The 16,448-nt window shown below is 39.8% G+C and overlaps 1 protein-coding gene across 2 annotated transcripts in view; it reads left to right on the plus strand.

Annotated features, from left to right (window-relative positions):
- jph3b (junctophilin 3b) overlaps nt 1–16,448 on the plus strand; it is a 73,759-nt gene that overhangs the window by 28,725 nt on the left and 28,586 nt on the right. For both annotated transcript variants that reach the window (XM_047353715.1, XM_047353723.1), the window contains exon 3: nt 3,340–3,705. In XM_047353715.1, coding sequence (XP_047209671.1) covers nt 3,340–3,705 — 366 coding nt within the window. The remainder of the gene's footprint in view (nt 1–3,339; nt 3,706–16,448) is intronic.

The raw sequence follows: 16,448 nt of genomic DNA on the forward strand, positions 1-16,448 counted from the left end.
TAAAAAATTAAAGTATATTAGTATCAGTCCAGAGTAGAAATTTAATCAAATGTTTTGAGCTACCTCAGCCTTCTCTTATTTAGTATAATTAATATCAACACGTTTAGCCTTGAAATGATTCATCTCTCATCAAATTAACTGACTGCTGTTCTAAATTCAGCTCCCTGAACCCTGATAGGCAATCCTACTGTTAATACTTTGTGTATCCCCCTCTTTACATTAAGACAATACTTAGTCTTAGAAACCAGATGTTTACATACACCATATGAATGGACCTATAACATTTTCTTCTCACTGTCTGACATTAGTCTTGTCAGTTAGGATTATTAGAAGTAGTTCTATTTACTAAATGCCAGAATAATTGGAGATATTTAAAAAAATGTATTGCTTTCTTTAGCCTTCAAACTATTTGAGAAGGCCCATTTGATAATGTTATGGGCTTGTATTCTTCTGATAAGTTTGTTCACAACTTTTGAATTAAATGGAGGCAAACTTATTTATGTATTTTAAGGCAATACCTAAAAACAAATTGTTTCCTTGTGTGATATCACAGGGGAAGAAATTACCCAAAATATCAGGAAAAGAGTGGTGGACCTTCAAAAGTCTGGTTCATCCTTTAGTACAATTTCCAGATTCCTTAAGGTGCCATGTTTCTCTGTTCAAACAACTATGTACAAGTATAAAAACCACTGGAATCTCCAGCCATCATACTGTTCAGGAAGGAGATGGTTCTGTGCTGAAGACCTTGTCAAGATGCTGGCTGAAGCCTGTAAGAGAATGTCGTTATCCACAGTAAAACAGGCTCTTACCAACATACACTGAAAGGTCACGCAGTGAAGAAGAAGCCATTAGTCCAACGCAACATTCAATTCAATTCAATTCAAAGATACTTTATTGATCCCCGAGGGGAAATTAGAATTCCAGTACAACCCATCCAAACATACATCATGACACAAGACAATGGGGGGACAGGTCACCGAGGCTTTGCTGCCCGCTCACAGGTGCTGCCCTTGTTAGATGAGAAAAGAGGCCACATTAGGTAAGTAGAGGGAAAAAAATCATATTTCACACTTTATCCTTAGCAGGATAAAGTTTGAGATTGCAAAAAACCTCAGCACAAAGAAGCAACAGTTGACAAAACAACATCATGCCGGGAACGGTGAAGGTGGTGTGAGGGGGGTGCATATGTTTATCTTGAGCATGTGTGTGTGTGCAAGTAAGTCCATGAAGCACTGTCACAGAGGCCATTGTCCTTGATGGTTCGTTGGAGTGTTCATCAACTGGCCACAAAGTTCTGAGCAGGTCCACAGATGTCCTCAGGGAAGGGAGGGAGCAGAGGGAGCAGAGCGTCATGTTTACATAACTTCCAGGAGAAGTTGAAGATAGTCATCCATCAAGGCCGTGCAGGAGAGCCAGATTCAGAAAAACACTAATTATTTGGGGTAGACTGACTCTTAATTTTCTGTCAGCCTTGAGAGTCTCGCTTGTGCTTCTCAAAGGCAAATCCAAACAGCCAAATTCCTGGTCTTTCGCCAGATCCGAGCGAACAACTTTCTCCAAGATTTATCCCATTTCACCCCTGAGTCCAGGAACCGCAACCTGCCTACGATCCTGTGTAAGGATCACATCCAGTCTGCGATTCAGCTCACGTAACATCTCAGTCTGAGTGTTGATCGCTCTGAAGAACCCATCACACATGCCAGGCAGCCTTACAATGGCCAGAACAGCTGCTGACACTCTCCGAATTTCTCGATATGCCAGGTAACCGCTGACTCCAAAAAGCAGAAATCCTGATATCAAACATCCAATTATATACACATCTTCCACATCCTCAACTGACATTATCGACAAACACACAATCCTCCACTTCTGCCAGGAGTCCATCGTGTATCCAGAGAAAAACGTCCAGTCCGGACAAGTTGGGCTCTCCTTCACCCTGTCTTGTCCTCGAGAAAATTTGATCAATTGCATTGAGAGACCAGCTGACCAAATCCATAACTAAGAATTTGGAAGATATGCAAAAAGATGCTCCAAAGACAAGACACAGAGCTGAAGCAGGGCAGATATGGGAGGGGGTGGGAGACAGAGAAAAAGCGTCCTCCTCCACCGAGAGCAGAAAGAAAGCCAGATTACAATTTGCAAATGAGCACAAGGACACAGATCTTTATTTTTGGAGACATGTCCTGTGGTCTGATGACACTAAAATTGAAGTGTTTCCTTCGGAGGAAAAGGGGGGAGGCAAGCATGAGAACCTCAACTGTGAAATGTGGGAGTGGCAGCATCATGTTGCTTGGGTGTTTGCTGCAGGAGAGGCTGGTTCACCTCATAAAAAATGGCATCTTGAGGAAAGAATATTATGTGGAAATGTTGAAGTAACCTCTCAAGACATTTTATCTATTTTTTTATATCTTTTTAACAGCTGCTTCTAGTCTAACTTAAATTGTTTGTTGCTTTTATACGGACAATGACAAAAAGGAAATTCTGAGACATCAACCAGGAAGTTAAAGCTTGGGCAGAAATGGGTCTTCCAAATGGACAATAACCCTCAGAAAACCACCAAATGAGTTACAAAGTGGCTTAAGAACAGAAAGGTCAGTATTATAGAGTGGCCATCACAAAGAGCGGATCTTAGCCCCGGAGAAAATTCAAGAGCAAAACTAAAAAGGCGTGTTGGAGCAAGACGGCCTACAAACCGGACCCAGTGACTCATGTTCTGGCTGAAGGAACAGGCCAAAATACCTGCAAAGCTTTGCGAGAAGCTTGTGGTAAGCAACCCAAAACATCTGATGCAAGTAGTCCAGTTTGAAAGGCAATTTTACCAAATACTGAGGAAATTAATTCAAACTCCTGAATTTAAAAAAGTCACAAAAATGTTCCCTATCATTAGGGTTAGGGTAATTTAGAAATAGAAATAATTTTGGTAATCATAACTGATCTAAACCAGAACCTGATTGGTCTGATTTAATGTCCAACAGGAGAAAGAAAAGGTTGTCTTTTAAATGCAGAGTATGTAAATATCTGGTTTCAAGTGTATTTTGACTTCTACCTCACAGCAGATGTGAATCCAAAATGATGTAATCTTTAGTCTTGTTAACATTTAATCTGCTATAATTATTGATATACATAAACTATAATTTATTTAAATTTGCACATAAGGCTGCAGTGAAATTCAAATAAAAGTTCTTAACTTTCTTGTGATTGATTTGTTTGGATAAGAGCTTTAACAATATCTGCTACCTAAACTAAAGGTTTTCAGCTGTTATTAAATTACTTTTATTTTGTCCGGAAAATTAGCTTTAATATGCCATTGACAACCGGTGTGACCTTTGCCCTTTGCAGCCTTGGAGATGCAGATGCAGAACTGGCTGTTGCGGATGATGATGTTGACGCTACAGCCACAGAGACCTACTGCGGGGAGTGGAAGAACGACAAGCGGACCGGATTCGGTGTGAGTCGGCGGTCCGACGGGCTGCAGTACGAGGGGGAGTGGCTCAGCAACAAGCGGCATGGCTACGGTTGCACCACCTTCCCCGACGGCACCAAGGAGGAGGGGAAGTACAAGCAGAACATCCTGGTTAGCGGGAAAAGGAAGAACCTGATCCCCCTCCGGGCCAGCAAGATCCGGGAGAAGGTGGACCGGGCTGTGGAGGGGGCCCAAAAGGCGGCAGACATCGCCCGGCAGAAGGCTGAGATTGCTCTGTCCAGGTAGGAGCTCTGACTGTTGCAGAATTGAGAACATGTGCTGATATGGTTGATGTGAACCTAAACAGAAATCTGAAAGTTCCTGAAAATTCACTCCATCAAATTCTCATCACCACAACCCTGCAGAAATGCTTCTCACTTTAATTTAACTAAAGCAGATTTAGTCATTCACAGAAATACCAGGCTTCCAAGAACACAGTCATTTTACTGATGGCATATTTTGTACAATTTCTCAACTAAACTAAAATAATATGACTCAAGAAGGCCAATTATACGTTTTCTTAGCTTCTAAAACAATACAAGATATTTTAACTTTGCTAATCTGAAAATAAAACTTAGTTGCAGCTATTTTTAAACGGTTATGTCAATAATGAATTGATGCAGAATGCAGTTTTTATTTATGATGTCTATTTTGATGGAATGGCTAAGTTAATGAAATGAACAAGAAATGAAAACTGTAAAACTCAAGATCACATGTGTGAATATCATATTGCTAATTAGTAGGGGTGTAACGGTTTTATGACTTTATGCGAACACTATTTGCATTAGGTTCAGTTCAGCATGGGCGTATTGTTTTACATCTGAGCACATGCAGAATGTTTTTTTTTTGTTTTATTTATTTTATTTTAAGTTTTATAATTTTAACACATGCATAAACAAACATACAGCACCCAGATGCACATCGCAATAGATTGAACATTGCAGTTAACAATGCACGCTCAGAGCCTATACATGTATACGCATTCATACACGTACAGGTGTATACATAGGTGGCGGAGAGGAGAGTCTATGGGATTCGTCTGTTCAGTTTAGTCTGGCCTTTGCAAAGTGTTCTAGGAAGGGATTCCAGCAGTGCTTTAAGTCATCTTTAGAGCCTCTGCGAAGTCTTTCCATTTGTATCATGGACATCATATCAGTCACCCATAGATGGAAGGACGGAGAAACAGAAGACTTCAAGCTTCTCAGGATTAATCTCTTGGTGACCACATGCAGAATGTTTAAGCGCAGAGCTAAGTGCACAACACAACCTTCTGATGCACAACTTTAAAAAATAACACCCAAAAAAACCAGAAAGGACTCCCATCCGTGGTACTTAGTAAGGAACATAGCTCGCTCTACGCTGAACATAATTACTCACCTGAAACACTAAGGCGAATAAAAACATTACTGGTAATGAAAAATCAGCGAAAGTCCAAATTCCGCTGCCTGCGGCGTTCAACCAGCACCTTAACGACCAGTTTTTTTAATTGCATAACATAACAGTTATCTCTTTCAGACATACATTGTCATTTAAAACGTAATGATGGGGAGAAATTATGCAGGAAAATTCAACTCTTTAATTTAATTCTGGATGTTGGGCAAGAGAAGTGAGAACATCCCTCTTACTTTTTGCAGAACTGCTTTCTGTCTTCGATCAGAGGAAGTGCAAGAGAGTGCAGGCTGATGTGTCCATATCCACTTGTTGGGATGTGGATGCATCGGCCCGCTAAGCAAGCTCTGCACAGGTGGCAACACAATTCTGCAGCTTCCTTTTTAAGAGCAAACAGTCCCGGAGCTTCCTGGACTCTTTAGGACATCCAACAAAGTCCAGGAAGCTAAAGGACCTTGTATTGCTCATTTCAACATTATATTATAAATCAGTGACAGATGAACAACAGAATTAGGGTTAAAAGGAAACTAGGGGTGAAGGAGGTTAAGGCAGTAATCGAAGCGAGACGGTCCAGAGCAGAAGATGTTCAGATGAAGCTACACTGCAGACAGGAAACAAGAGCCTGTTCTTATTATAACCGCTCATTTAACTTAAACAGTGAGTACATTCAGGGTTGGGATGTTAATGCTTATGCCCTGACCTGCTTTAAAGCTAAGAGCTTCAGAGAGAGATACAAGGCACAGGTTTTGGGTTTTTCAGCTCAGGACTTATCAGGACAATAATAAATTAAATGTCCCAGGACCTGACGACACAGATCCACGATAATATTCCAGCCTGGTGGCATCAAAGCATTCTAATGACACATTTGGGTCCCAAACCTTGTTGTTTCAAGGAACCAGGGTATGATAGAGAACTTTTGCCAGTGACAGGGCCTCATTGTAACATAACCACAAAGACTGATCTATTGATGTGAACTCAGCAAAGCAGCATGTGTGGTTGTTCTGCTGAAATTACAACAGAAAGTTCACAGAACACCTTCACAGAGATAGGTTGTCAAACCAGTTCTGAAAAGCTCCTGCCTTTGCTGGTATTTAAAGAATTAAAAAAAAAAATAAAATACAAGAGATCTCATAACATGACCTCAGCAAAATGTTTTCTTTTCTGTATGTTCCTTTGTTTGACTTATTGTATTGAGTATCTATACTGCAAAAAAGACTGATCTTCTCTGCTGCCTGCAAGATCTGGACTGCAGCTTACTCATAAATGGGGCACACAGAACCGGGCCTGAATGCACACGTCCACATCGATCCCGACAAGGATAGGAGTTTGTAACAGTCCATCTATGTGAGACTCAACATTTTTGACCAAAATCATTTCCTTTACAGAAGCCGTTATGTCAGAGCCATTTTCTGCCACTGAAAAAACCCATAATTCAATGTGTGATTAAATAACTGACAGAAACAATGTCACAGTTTATACAAAAAACTGTTTCAATGTCACCCTTATAAAATTAAAAGTTAAAATAAAAATAAATAAAAAATTCCTCTGCATACCCAGAATTATGAATGTCAATGGCAGGATTCATATAATTCAAGTAAAATGTTAATAATGTAATGTAAGATGTGCAAACCCTTACATTAATTCTTTGGAGAACCACCTTTTGATTTATTTCATCATTTAATCATTTTTGCTTGGAGGCTGTCATCACAGTCCATCACAGGGCAATATAGAGACACACAGGACAAACAGCCATGCACACACACTCATACCTACTGGCAATTTTAGAGTAACCAACCAACCATCCATCCATCCATCCATTTTCTATACCTGCTTCTTCTGTACAGGGTCATGGGGGAGTTGTTGCCTTTCTCATATCCTTGTGGTTCTGTTAATCTCCCGCTGGCTGGTCACTGTTTGGTTTGGCTTTCTGCGCCCAGATCTCTTTATTTCTAAGGTTCTGTTCTGAATTTGTTCCAGCTTCCTGTGGATGCATTTGGGACCACAACACCTTAACTCCAATTTCTGCTTAATGAGAATATTTGTCATATTTTGTATTTCCTTTCCAAAGGTGGAGAATTACTTCTTTAACTGTCACACCATGGTTTGCTGAGTTTACTATTTATGGTACATTTGTTACACGTTTATAACCCTCAGTCATTCAGGAATTCCATTTGCAGGAAAAGCAACTTTAGTCTGACATCTTGTTTTATTTAGCTGATTTATCGAAGCTTTTTAAAACAGCGACAGCAGACTGAGACAGTGAATGAAGCTTCTGTCTGAAAGTAGGTTAGCTTTACTATCGGATTAGCAGACGACCTTGGAGCAGATCAATTGTAATAATGTGTAGCACTCTGACCTCATGATCACAGAGTTTGTGGGTGAAAAGATTCTGGAGTTCAGAAGCCGAATCAGGTATGAAGACGCAGTGAAAATGGAAATAAAAAAACCGGGAGGGTTCTCCGAGCAATTTAAATGTCACTAAAAACAAGAAACAAAATGGAAGATAAACTGGGATGAATGTTTTTAATGATGTCAATTAAGCTGCTGAACATGTTTCTGAACATGCAAGATGAGCTGAACAAGTTAAAATCCGATTATTTAGGTCTTGATCACTTTACTTGAAGATGTGTGACTAAATCAGCAACTATTCTGCTGATAAGTCATGCAGACATTAAGATCTAATTTAATAAAGATATAAAAAACAGATTGGTCCCTTGCCATAGCAACTAGGTTTCTGATTTATCTTATAATCCTCCAGTAAAATGAAACGTTAGTATGTGGAAGACCAGAGTTTGAACCTGTTATCTGATGGCTTAGCTCCATTTCTTTCTCACATATTTGACATTTTCACATTCATAAACGTCCCTGCAGTGCAAGACCTCGCAAACTGCCTGCCGTTAGTACTGTTAAACTTCAGTTTCTCACTGCTGAGGGAGACTTTGCACTGATATTATAAGGACAGGGCCACATGCAATAAAAAAAGGCCTTGACATATTTTTTGGGGACAGTGTCCTTATTTAAAGTAGGATGTCACTTTGTTGCCAGCTTCAAGCCGATAAACCCAATCCGCAAAAGTTCTTCGAGTTATTTCACAATGACAGAGATGGAAACAGAGAATGATCAGACATTTTAAGTCCCCATGACTTAATGTGTGAGGCAAGCCAGATCATATGCACTCACTGGCCACTTTAATAGATATACCTGTTTGGTTGCATTTGTTAACACAAATAATGACTCAGCCAATCACACGGCAGCAACTCAGTGCATTTAGACATCTATTGTAGAAGGGTGAGGATGACTTGCTGGAGATGAAATTGGACATCAGAAGGAGGAAGAAGGTGGCATGGTTGTTGGTGCCAGACATGCTGGTTGTTCAGAAACTGGAGATCTACTGGGATTTTCACCTGCAACCATCTCTCAGGTTTACATAGAATGATTCAAAAAAGAGAAAATATCCAGTAAACTTACGTTGTGTGGACAAAAATGCCTTGTTGATGTCAGAGATCACAGAAGAATGGACAGATGGATTTAAGAGTATAGAAAGGCAACAGTAGGTCAAATAACCGCTGGTTACAACTACAGTAAGCAGAACACCGTCTCACAGTACCAACGGAGGAGTTTTTACACCACAGCCTACCAGAGTATTTTGGCTGACGATGTCTATCCCTTAATGACCACATTACCCATGATTCCATGGCTACATGCAGTAATGTAACTGCATTTATTTGGTACTTATAGACAGTGTATAGAGCAGATTTTATGTTTCATTAAATATGTTTAATTTCTTTATGTTTAGACCCACATAAAAATGTTTTTACATACATGGCAAGGTAATGAACATTGTGACAGCAGTTATAAATCTGCAAAGTTCCACCCAGGCTTAGCTGAAACCAAACAGGAAGCAAAGGCACTACATACAAAGATACTTTATTGATCCCCGAGGGGAAATTAGAAATTACGACTATTATATGCTGACACTGCTTTTCTGCTTCAGTTATGCTGTGCTGCATCCCTGCCACATGCCCAGTGAAATACCACATAGCCAACCCCTTCCACCCTCATGAAAAACATTTACAGACAGCAACATGATGGACTTAAACGCTGGCTGTTAATATCGGCCCAGTTTTACTTGTGGGACCGATACTGATATTTTAAAAGTTGACTAACATCGTTCGATATCAATGCTAATGTTGATAAATTGGCATCCCCACTTCTTTTTTCAGCCTTTCACATCCAAATGCTGCCAGTTTTAAACATGATTTGCAATGGTGGCAGCGTAATTCAGTAGTGCCCTTTTAAGTGGCAGGTTTTCTGGACAGTCTACTCTCACCTTGAAGTTCTTGATGACCAAGAAACTGTCCTGCAAAGGTTCATACATACCTACCTGCTGCCAATGTTGAGCACGCTCTGCGCAGGTGGTAACCCAATTCAGTGGGTTCTTCCTCAGGAGAAGATGGTTCTGGCTTTTCTGGACAGTATTTATGCAACTGAACCTCTCACCTTGAAGTTTTTGATTCAGCATCTTTCACCTGCATTTTTTCTGATGCAGTTTCCTGCACATGATGTCATTCTGATGCAAATTGATGTAGGGTGCACACTTTTCTTCAGAGCCAACACAATAAGACAATAATTTCAGCACATGTAGCCCTCTTTTATCGCACTTAGTCTGCTGATTAGATTAATGGAGTTGTTTCAGCTGGAGTTTTTCACAGCTTCACCTGTGCTTAATGACGTGTTGATACTGGCCTGAAGTGAACTTTCTTTTTTTTCCTGATCATGCTACCCAATAATCCACAGATAGTGTGAGGTTTCAAAGCTGAGTTTTTTAGTCTTAGATCACCTTTTAAAAACAGAATGAAGTTTTCAGTACTTGTGAACTCAGGATACTGGTGTGAAGAATGATGCCACAAATCATACTTTCTCGTTCCAGAATAAGCCAGCTCTTCATACACTTTTAGCCTGGCCTGGCTCTCAGCTCTGTTACACACAACTGGAAACATCTAACCCAGATTCCTGCAGCGCAGTACAGCTTCAGTATGAGTGTTCTAGAACAGAGCAGCAGGGTATTTCCTTGTGGAACTCCAGGAGAAACCCTGAGAGGTGAAACAGTCACAGGATAATTGCTGCAATTCTCTTTCTTGGAGCAAAGTGAAAGCACTTAGGAAAACTGGTTCAAGGAGGATCTGGCATTCCTCCTGGAGACTACATGTGTTCCTAATGTTGCTCAAAGGTTTTTGAGTATTTCTCCTACCTCATACCAACATGTCGGTAAGCAGGGAGATGGGAGAGAAAGGTTGTGTCAGGATCAGAATCCTGCAGCTGGTAGAAATGAACCTGCAGCCCATGTGCCTGATGTTACAGTAAATCCAGGATTTATTTGCGTGTTAGCTGGCTGATGTGCCCTCGTTAGTGCAGTCACATGTGCTGATGTAATTGATGTGTCACTGGGCTACCTGTGATCAGTGAAAACCAGATAAACACACCAGTGATTCAATGTTCTTTGTGGTCGGAGCCTCTCGCTGCAATTCTGTGACCTCGATTCATCAGCTTGCCTAAAGCCCAACGTACGCACACACACACACACACACACACACTCACACACACTCACACACTCACACACATTCACACACTCACACACACTCACACACATTCACACTCCAGTCAGAGGACATTGTCTTAATTCACATAAATTTCCTGAAACGTGACTCTAACTTTAAACTAATCTTCATTCCAAACATCAGCTGATTTGCTTGAACGCTTCACATAAAAGGGAGCAAATCAGCACTGTGTGTCAACAGATTTATGTCCCCACAACTTGATTGCACGCACAAATGATTAGCAGTGATGCAAACCGGAAGGCTCTGTGAGATATGAATCATCCTCCTCATCATCAGCTGCTTCTGAACAATGGCAGAGATGATAGAGGAGCTTAGAGAGTGAGTCCTGGATTAGACTCTCTCTGCGTTTGCTCTCCTCAGCTCAGTTTGTTGTTTCTTCTGTCCCATCTTTCTTTTGTCTCTTTTCCTTGTTTTTCTCGTTTGTCTCTCTTGGCATCGATCTCCCTGCCTGTTCATTTAGTGCTAATCTATGCTTACTGATCTATTTTAAAAATATCTAGTGATTTAGAAAAGACAAACTCATATTTAGCAGGTGTATGAAGGCCAAACAGGACATTAATCAAAAAACAAAAAACACATCAATAAGTGTATGATTAAAGAAATTTAAACAAACCTGTAATACACCCATCCATGTAAGATGTCTTATAAATGTTTGGTTTTTACACATTTGAAAACAATTTACAATAAGCAGTCAGTCATTTTCTATACCACTTCTTCCATAGTGGGTTGCAGGGAAGCTGGTGCCTATCTCCAGCAATGGGTGGGAGGCAGGATACACCCTGGACAGGTCACCAGTCCATCACAGGGCAACACACAAACAACCATGCACACAGTCATTCACACACCTAAGGGCAATTTAGAAAGGCCAATTAACTAATTAACAATTTAGCTGCAGTCATGTCTTTGGACTGTGTGAGGAAGCTGGAGTACCCGGAGAGAACCCACGCATGCTAACTCCACGCAGAAAGACCTCAAGCCGGGAGTCGAACCCAGGACCTTCCTGCTGCAAGGCAACAGTGCTACCAACTGCAATACCATGCAGTCCCACAATAAGCAGTATTTCTTTACACTTTTTTCTAGCTTTTCTTTTGATTTTAGCTGCTTTTTTGTCCTTGTACCGGACAAGGACATTGTATTGTGCAGTATGTTCTTGAAGAACAGAACAAGTCTCAGACCTGATAGAACATCTAAAGCCCATAAACTGTATCTGAAAGCTATGCCTCTAACAAATCCAGCAATGACCCAATATTCAACTTGATGCATCGTCCTTCAGCTGATCAGTTTTCTCAGCTAATAACTGGATTAGAGGTCAAATATATCTCATCACTTCCCCTGACTTTAAAGATACTCGCCACTTCTACACACTGCCTCCTTCAGCCTCCTCAAAGCCCAAGACATTTTCTTCCTCAAATTAATATATTTTTTTCCTTAAGATGTAGATGTACTGCTGTCTTGGGTGAGATGTTTGGCCGCATTCAGTGCATGTTTCACCGTATTAGACTGCACAGACCAGAGGGCAGCAAAGAGCCATTTTTGCCCTCAATCCAGCTAAATAAAGCTCATTTAGAGCCACTAATGTTACATGGCCTTTTGAAAAAAGACAACTTAAAATTTTTTATAAATATCTACTGTAGGAAATTTGTTGTAATTTTATTCAGGGCCACCTAAATATTTTTTTTTCCAGGTCTGAAGATAAAGAGAAAAATAAACTTTTATCAAAAAGAGGATGAATACATTTTCTTCTATGGAATGTTGATCCTTTTGAACATTATGTTAACAAGGAGGTAGTGTCCAACCTAGTGACAAGAATAATGAAAAAATTGTAATAAAAATATTATTGGGACTTTTAGTGCATTATGTTGTGGAAATTCAATGCACTTATTCTGATAAACCTGCATTTGTTATTATATATATATTTAAAAACGTTAGTTGGTTCTTTGTCATTTTATGGAGAGCCATTGCGGAAGTTCAGAAGAGCCATTTGCTGCTGTGGAGCCACAGGTTGCAGACCCCTGGCATAGACCATATTACTGCTTTTATTGTGTGGTATGGGTCATTTTGTGATACTCCACCCTCTGTCTCAGTGTGTTACAGGAACTGAAACACAAAAAAATATTGTATCTGTCAAAAACTCTTAGCTTTTCAGAAACCTGGGACACATCATAACCACACTGCTGTGTTTGACTTTGTTGTGCTGGTCTGTGTTCACCTGGGGTGTCCAAACATTTGAAGCATGTCCTCAACTGTCTATGTTCTTCTTCACAAGCCGGAGGCCTACTGGGTGTCCCATCTATGCTGCAAAGTTCTAAAAATTCCCAGTTTGTACTTCAATAGATGATGAGAAATGAACCAAAGATACTGATTGCTGTGTGTGGATTTTCTGTGTGGATCATTTTCATCTTCTCTAAGGTGTACCTTACAGTGCAGGAAGGTCAAGCCATTATTGATCCTCTCCAGTGAAATTGATGTTTTCATCCACTGAGTTAATGTTTTTAGTGGAAGTTTTCGCCTCCCTGGTTGTGATCTTGACCCACAAGGAGTTTATGTGCCTGTACTGTCCTCAGGGGCCTTCAGCTGAAGATGATGGGTTTACTGTAATCATCTGCATAGCTTGGTTGAAACAAGTAATTATTTGAGCTACTGTCACCTTTCTATCGTCTTGGACCAGTTCGCCCTTTCTCAATTCAATTCAATTCAGTTTATTTATATAGTGCCAATTCACAACATGTCGTCTCAAGGCACTTCACAAAAGTCAGGTATATACATTTCAATTAATCCTAATCATTGAACAGTGCAGTCAGATTCAGTTATTTATTCAAATTGGATAAAACGTTTTTCTGTCTAAGGAACACTAAAAGACAGGGCTATGTGGATCATCGGTAGAGGGTGAGCATTAAGTTGTTGCCAGCAGAAGCTTGGACGATGCCACCTTCAGAAAGGTGTCACAGGTAGATACAGAGTCAGGCCAGGTATAGCTTCTAGGAAGAGAAAAGAGAGAGAACATTAAGTTAGAAGCTGAAATAACAGCAAATTATGCAAAACTGGAGAGTAGTTTGAGAATGTAGCGAAGACGGTGAAAGTGGTCATTATGTCCTCCAGCAGCCTAAGCCTATAGCAGCATAACTACATAGATAGTTCAGGATAACCTAAGCCACTCTAACTATAAGTTTTATCAAAAAGGAAAGTTTTAAGCCTAGCCTTAAAAGTAGACAGGGTGTCTGCCTCACGGACTAAAGCTGGGAGCTGGTTCCACAGGAGAGGAGCCTGATAACTAAAGGATCTGCCTCCCTTTCTACTTCTAGAGACTCTAGGAACCACCAGTAAACCTGCAGTCTGAGAACAAAGTGCTCTGTTAGGAACATATGGACCAATCAGATCTCAGATGTATGATGGAGCTAGATCATTAAGGGCTTTATATGTGAGGAGGAGAATTTTAAATTCTATTCTGGATTTAACAGGGAGCCAATGAAGGGAAGCTAAAATGGGAGAAATATGATCTCTCTTTTTAATTTTCATCAGAACTCTTGCTGCAGCATTTTGGATCAGCTGAAGGCTTTTAACTGCACTTCGTGGACATCCTGATAGTAAAGAATTACAATAGTCCAGCCTTGAAGTAACAAATGCATGGACTAGTTTTTCACCATCACTCCTGGACAGGATATTTCTAATTTTGTCAATGTTCCGGAGATGAAAGAAGGAAACCATAGAAACCTGTTTAATATGGGATTTAAATGACATTTTCTGGTAAAAAATAACACCAATTTTTTTTACTTTATTAACGGAGGTCAATTTAATGCCATCCAGGTTAAGTGATTGACCAAACAGTTTCTTTTTTAAAGACTTCGGTCCAAAGACGACAACTTCTGTCTTGTCTGAATTTAGAAGCAGAAAATTTAAAGTCATCCAGGTTTTTATGTCTTCAAGACATGCTTGTAGTCTATCTAACTGGTTGGGCTCATCAGGATTTATGGATAAGTAAAGCTGAGTATCATCAGCGTAACAGTGAAAATTTATCCCATGCTGCCTGATAATTTGACCTATTGGAAGCATATATATAGTAAAGAGAATTGGCCCAAGTACTGAACCCTGCGGTACTCCACAATTAACCCTGGAGTTTAAAGATGATTTATCATTTACATGAACAAACTGGAATCTGTCAGACAGATAAGATTTAAACTAGCCTAGCGCTGTTCCCCTGATCCCTACAGCATATTCCAGCCTTTCTAAGATAATATTGTGATCGACTATATCAAATGCAGCACTGAGATTTAACAGAACCAGAACAGACACAAGTCCATTATCTGAGGCCATAAGAATATCATTAGTGACTTTCAGCAGAGCTGTTTCAGTGCTATGATGAGCTCTGAAACCTGACTGAAACTCTTCAAACAAGTCATTGCTGTGTAAATGCTCACACATTTGATTAGCAACTATTTTCTCAAGAATTTTAGATAAGAATGGAAGATTGGATATAGGTCTGTAATTTATTAAGTCATCTCGATCAAGCGAAGGTTTCTTAAGTAAAGGTTTAATTACAGCTACCTTAAAAGCCTGTGGTTCTGATCCATTTGCTAAGGATAGGTTAATCAGACCTAAAACGGGGCTGGTAATCAGAGGGAACACTTCCTTAAATAATTTGGTTAGGATTGGGTCTAACATACAAGTTGAAGGTTTAGATGAAGCTAATATTTCTGATAACTCAGGAAGCTCCACAGGATCAAAGCAGTCCAAACACAAATCAGGTTCTACAGTTACGTCCAATGTTGTCTCACTTGCTGAGGATGAAGTAATCATCTTCGGAAGTATGTCAAAGATTTTATTTTTAATAGAATCAATTTTATTTTGGAAGAATCCCATAAAGTCATGACTGCTGAGAGCATGGATGGCTCAACAGAGCTATGACTCTGTGTAAGTTTAGCAACTGTTCTAAAGAGAAACCTAGGATTATTCTTGTTCTCTTCTATTAATGATGAGAAATAAGCTGTTCTAGCTTGGTGAAGTGTCTTTTTATACAACAACCTTTTCCAGATTAAGTAGGAATCCTCTAGGTGTGTAGAGCGGCATTTTCTCTCCAATTTTCTAACATTGTGCTTTAAAGTACGCAGCTCTGAATTAAACCAAGGAGCTAGCCTCCTATGAATAATTACCTTCTTTTTCAAGGGGGCTGCATTGTCTAATGCACCACACAATGATGAAGAAACACTATGAACAAGAGAATCAATTTGTGAAGGGGCAGAAACAAAATTATTGCCCTCCACTGTGCTTTTCTGTGATAATGAGAAAATCAAAAGTGGAACAGATTCTTTAAAGGTTGTTACAGCATTGTCTGATAATGATCTGCTATAATGACATTTTCTTTCAGGTGTGGAGTACTCAGTTAAACTCAAAGATTATTAAAAAATAGTCAGACAGGACAGGATTATGAGAAAATATTGTTATGTCTTTACACATAATGCCATATGTCAGCACAAGGTCCAGAGAATGAAGACAAAGGTGGGTAGGTTTGTTAATGTTTTGAGCTAAGCCAATTGAGTCCAAGATAACATTAAAGACTATATTTAGGCTATCACTTTCAGTGTCAACATGAATGTTAAAATCCCCCACTATAATAACCTTATTATAGAGTCCCCTCAGACCTTTTTCTTTAGCAAGGCATGTTCATTCACTAAACTGCTGTTTATTGGATGTTTTCTCTTTTTCTGATCATTCTCTGTAAACCTGAGAGATGTTTGTGTGAACGTTTCTGAAATACTCATGCCATTCTGGCTAGCACCAATATCCATGCTGTTCAAAGTCCTTTAAATCTCTTATTCTTCAGCAAGTCTTCATTGAGTTTGCTGCCATATGATTGGCTGATTCAATGTCCGTATTAACAAGCAATTGAACTGGTGTGCCTAATAAAGTGGCTGGTGTGTTGGCCATGGTGAGAGCTGCTGGGTAGCCCCTGGTACAGCCTTGTTTTTGGTTGTAGAACATAT

This window comes from Girardinichthys multiradiatus, chromosome 2 (genome assembly GCF_021462225.1).
Source record: "Girardinichthys multiradiatus isolate DD_20200921_A chromosome 2, DD_fGirMul_XY1, whole genome shotgun sequence".
NCBI classification, from domain to species: domain Eukaryota; kingdom Metazoa; phylum Chordata; class Actinopteri; order Cyprinodontiformes; family Goodeidae; genus Girardinichthys; species Girardinichthys multiradiatus.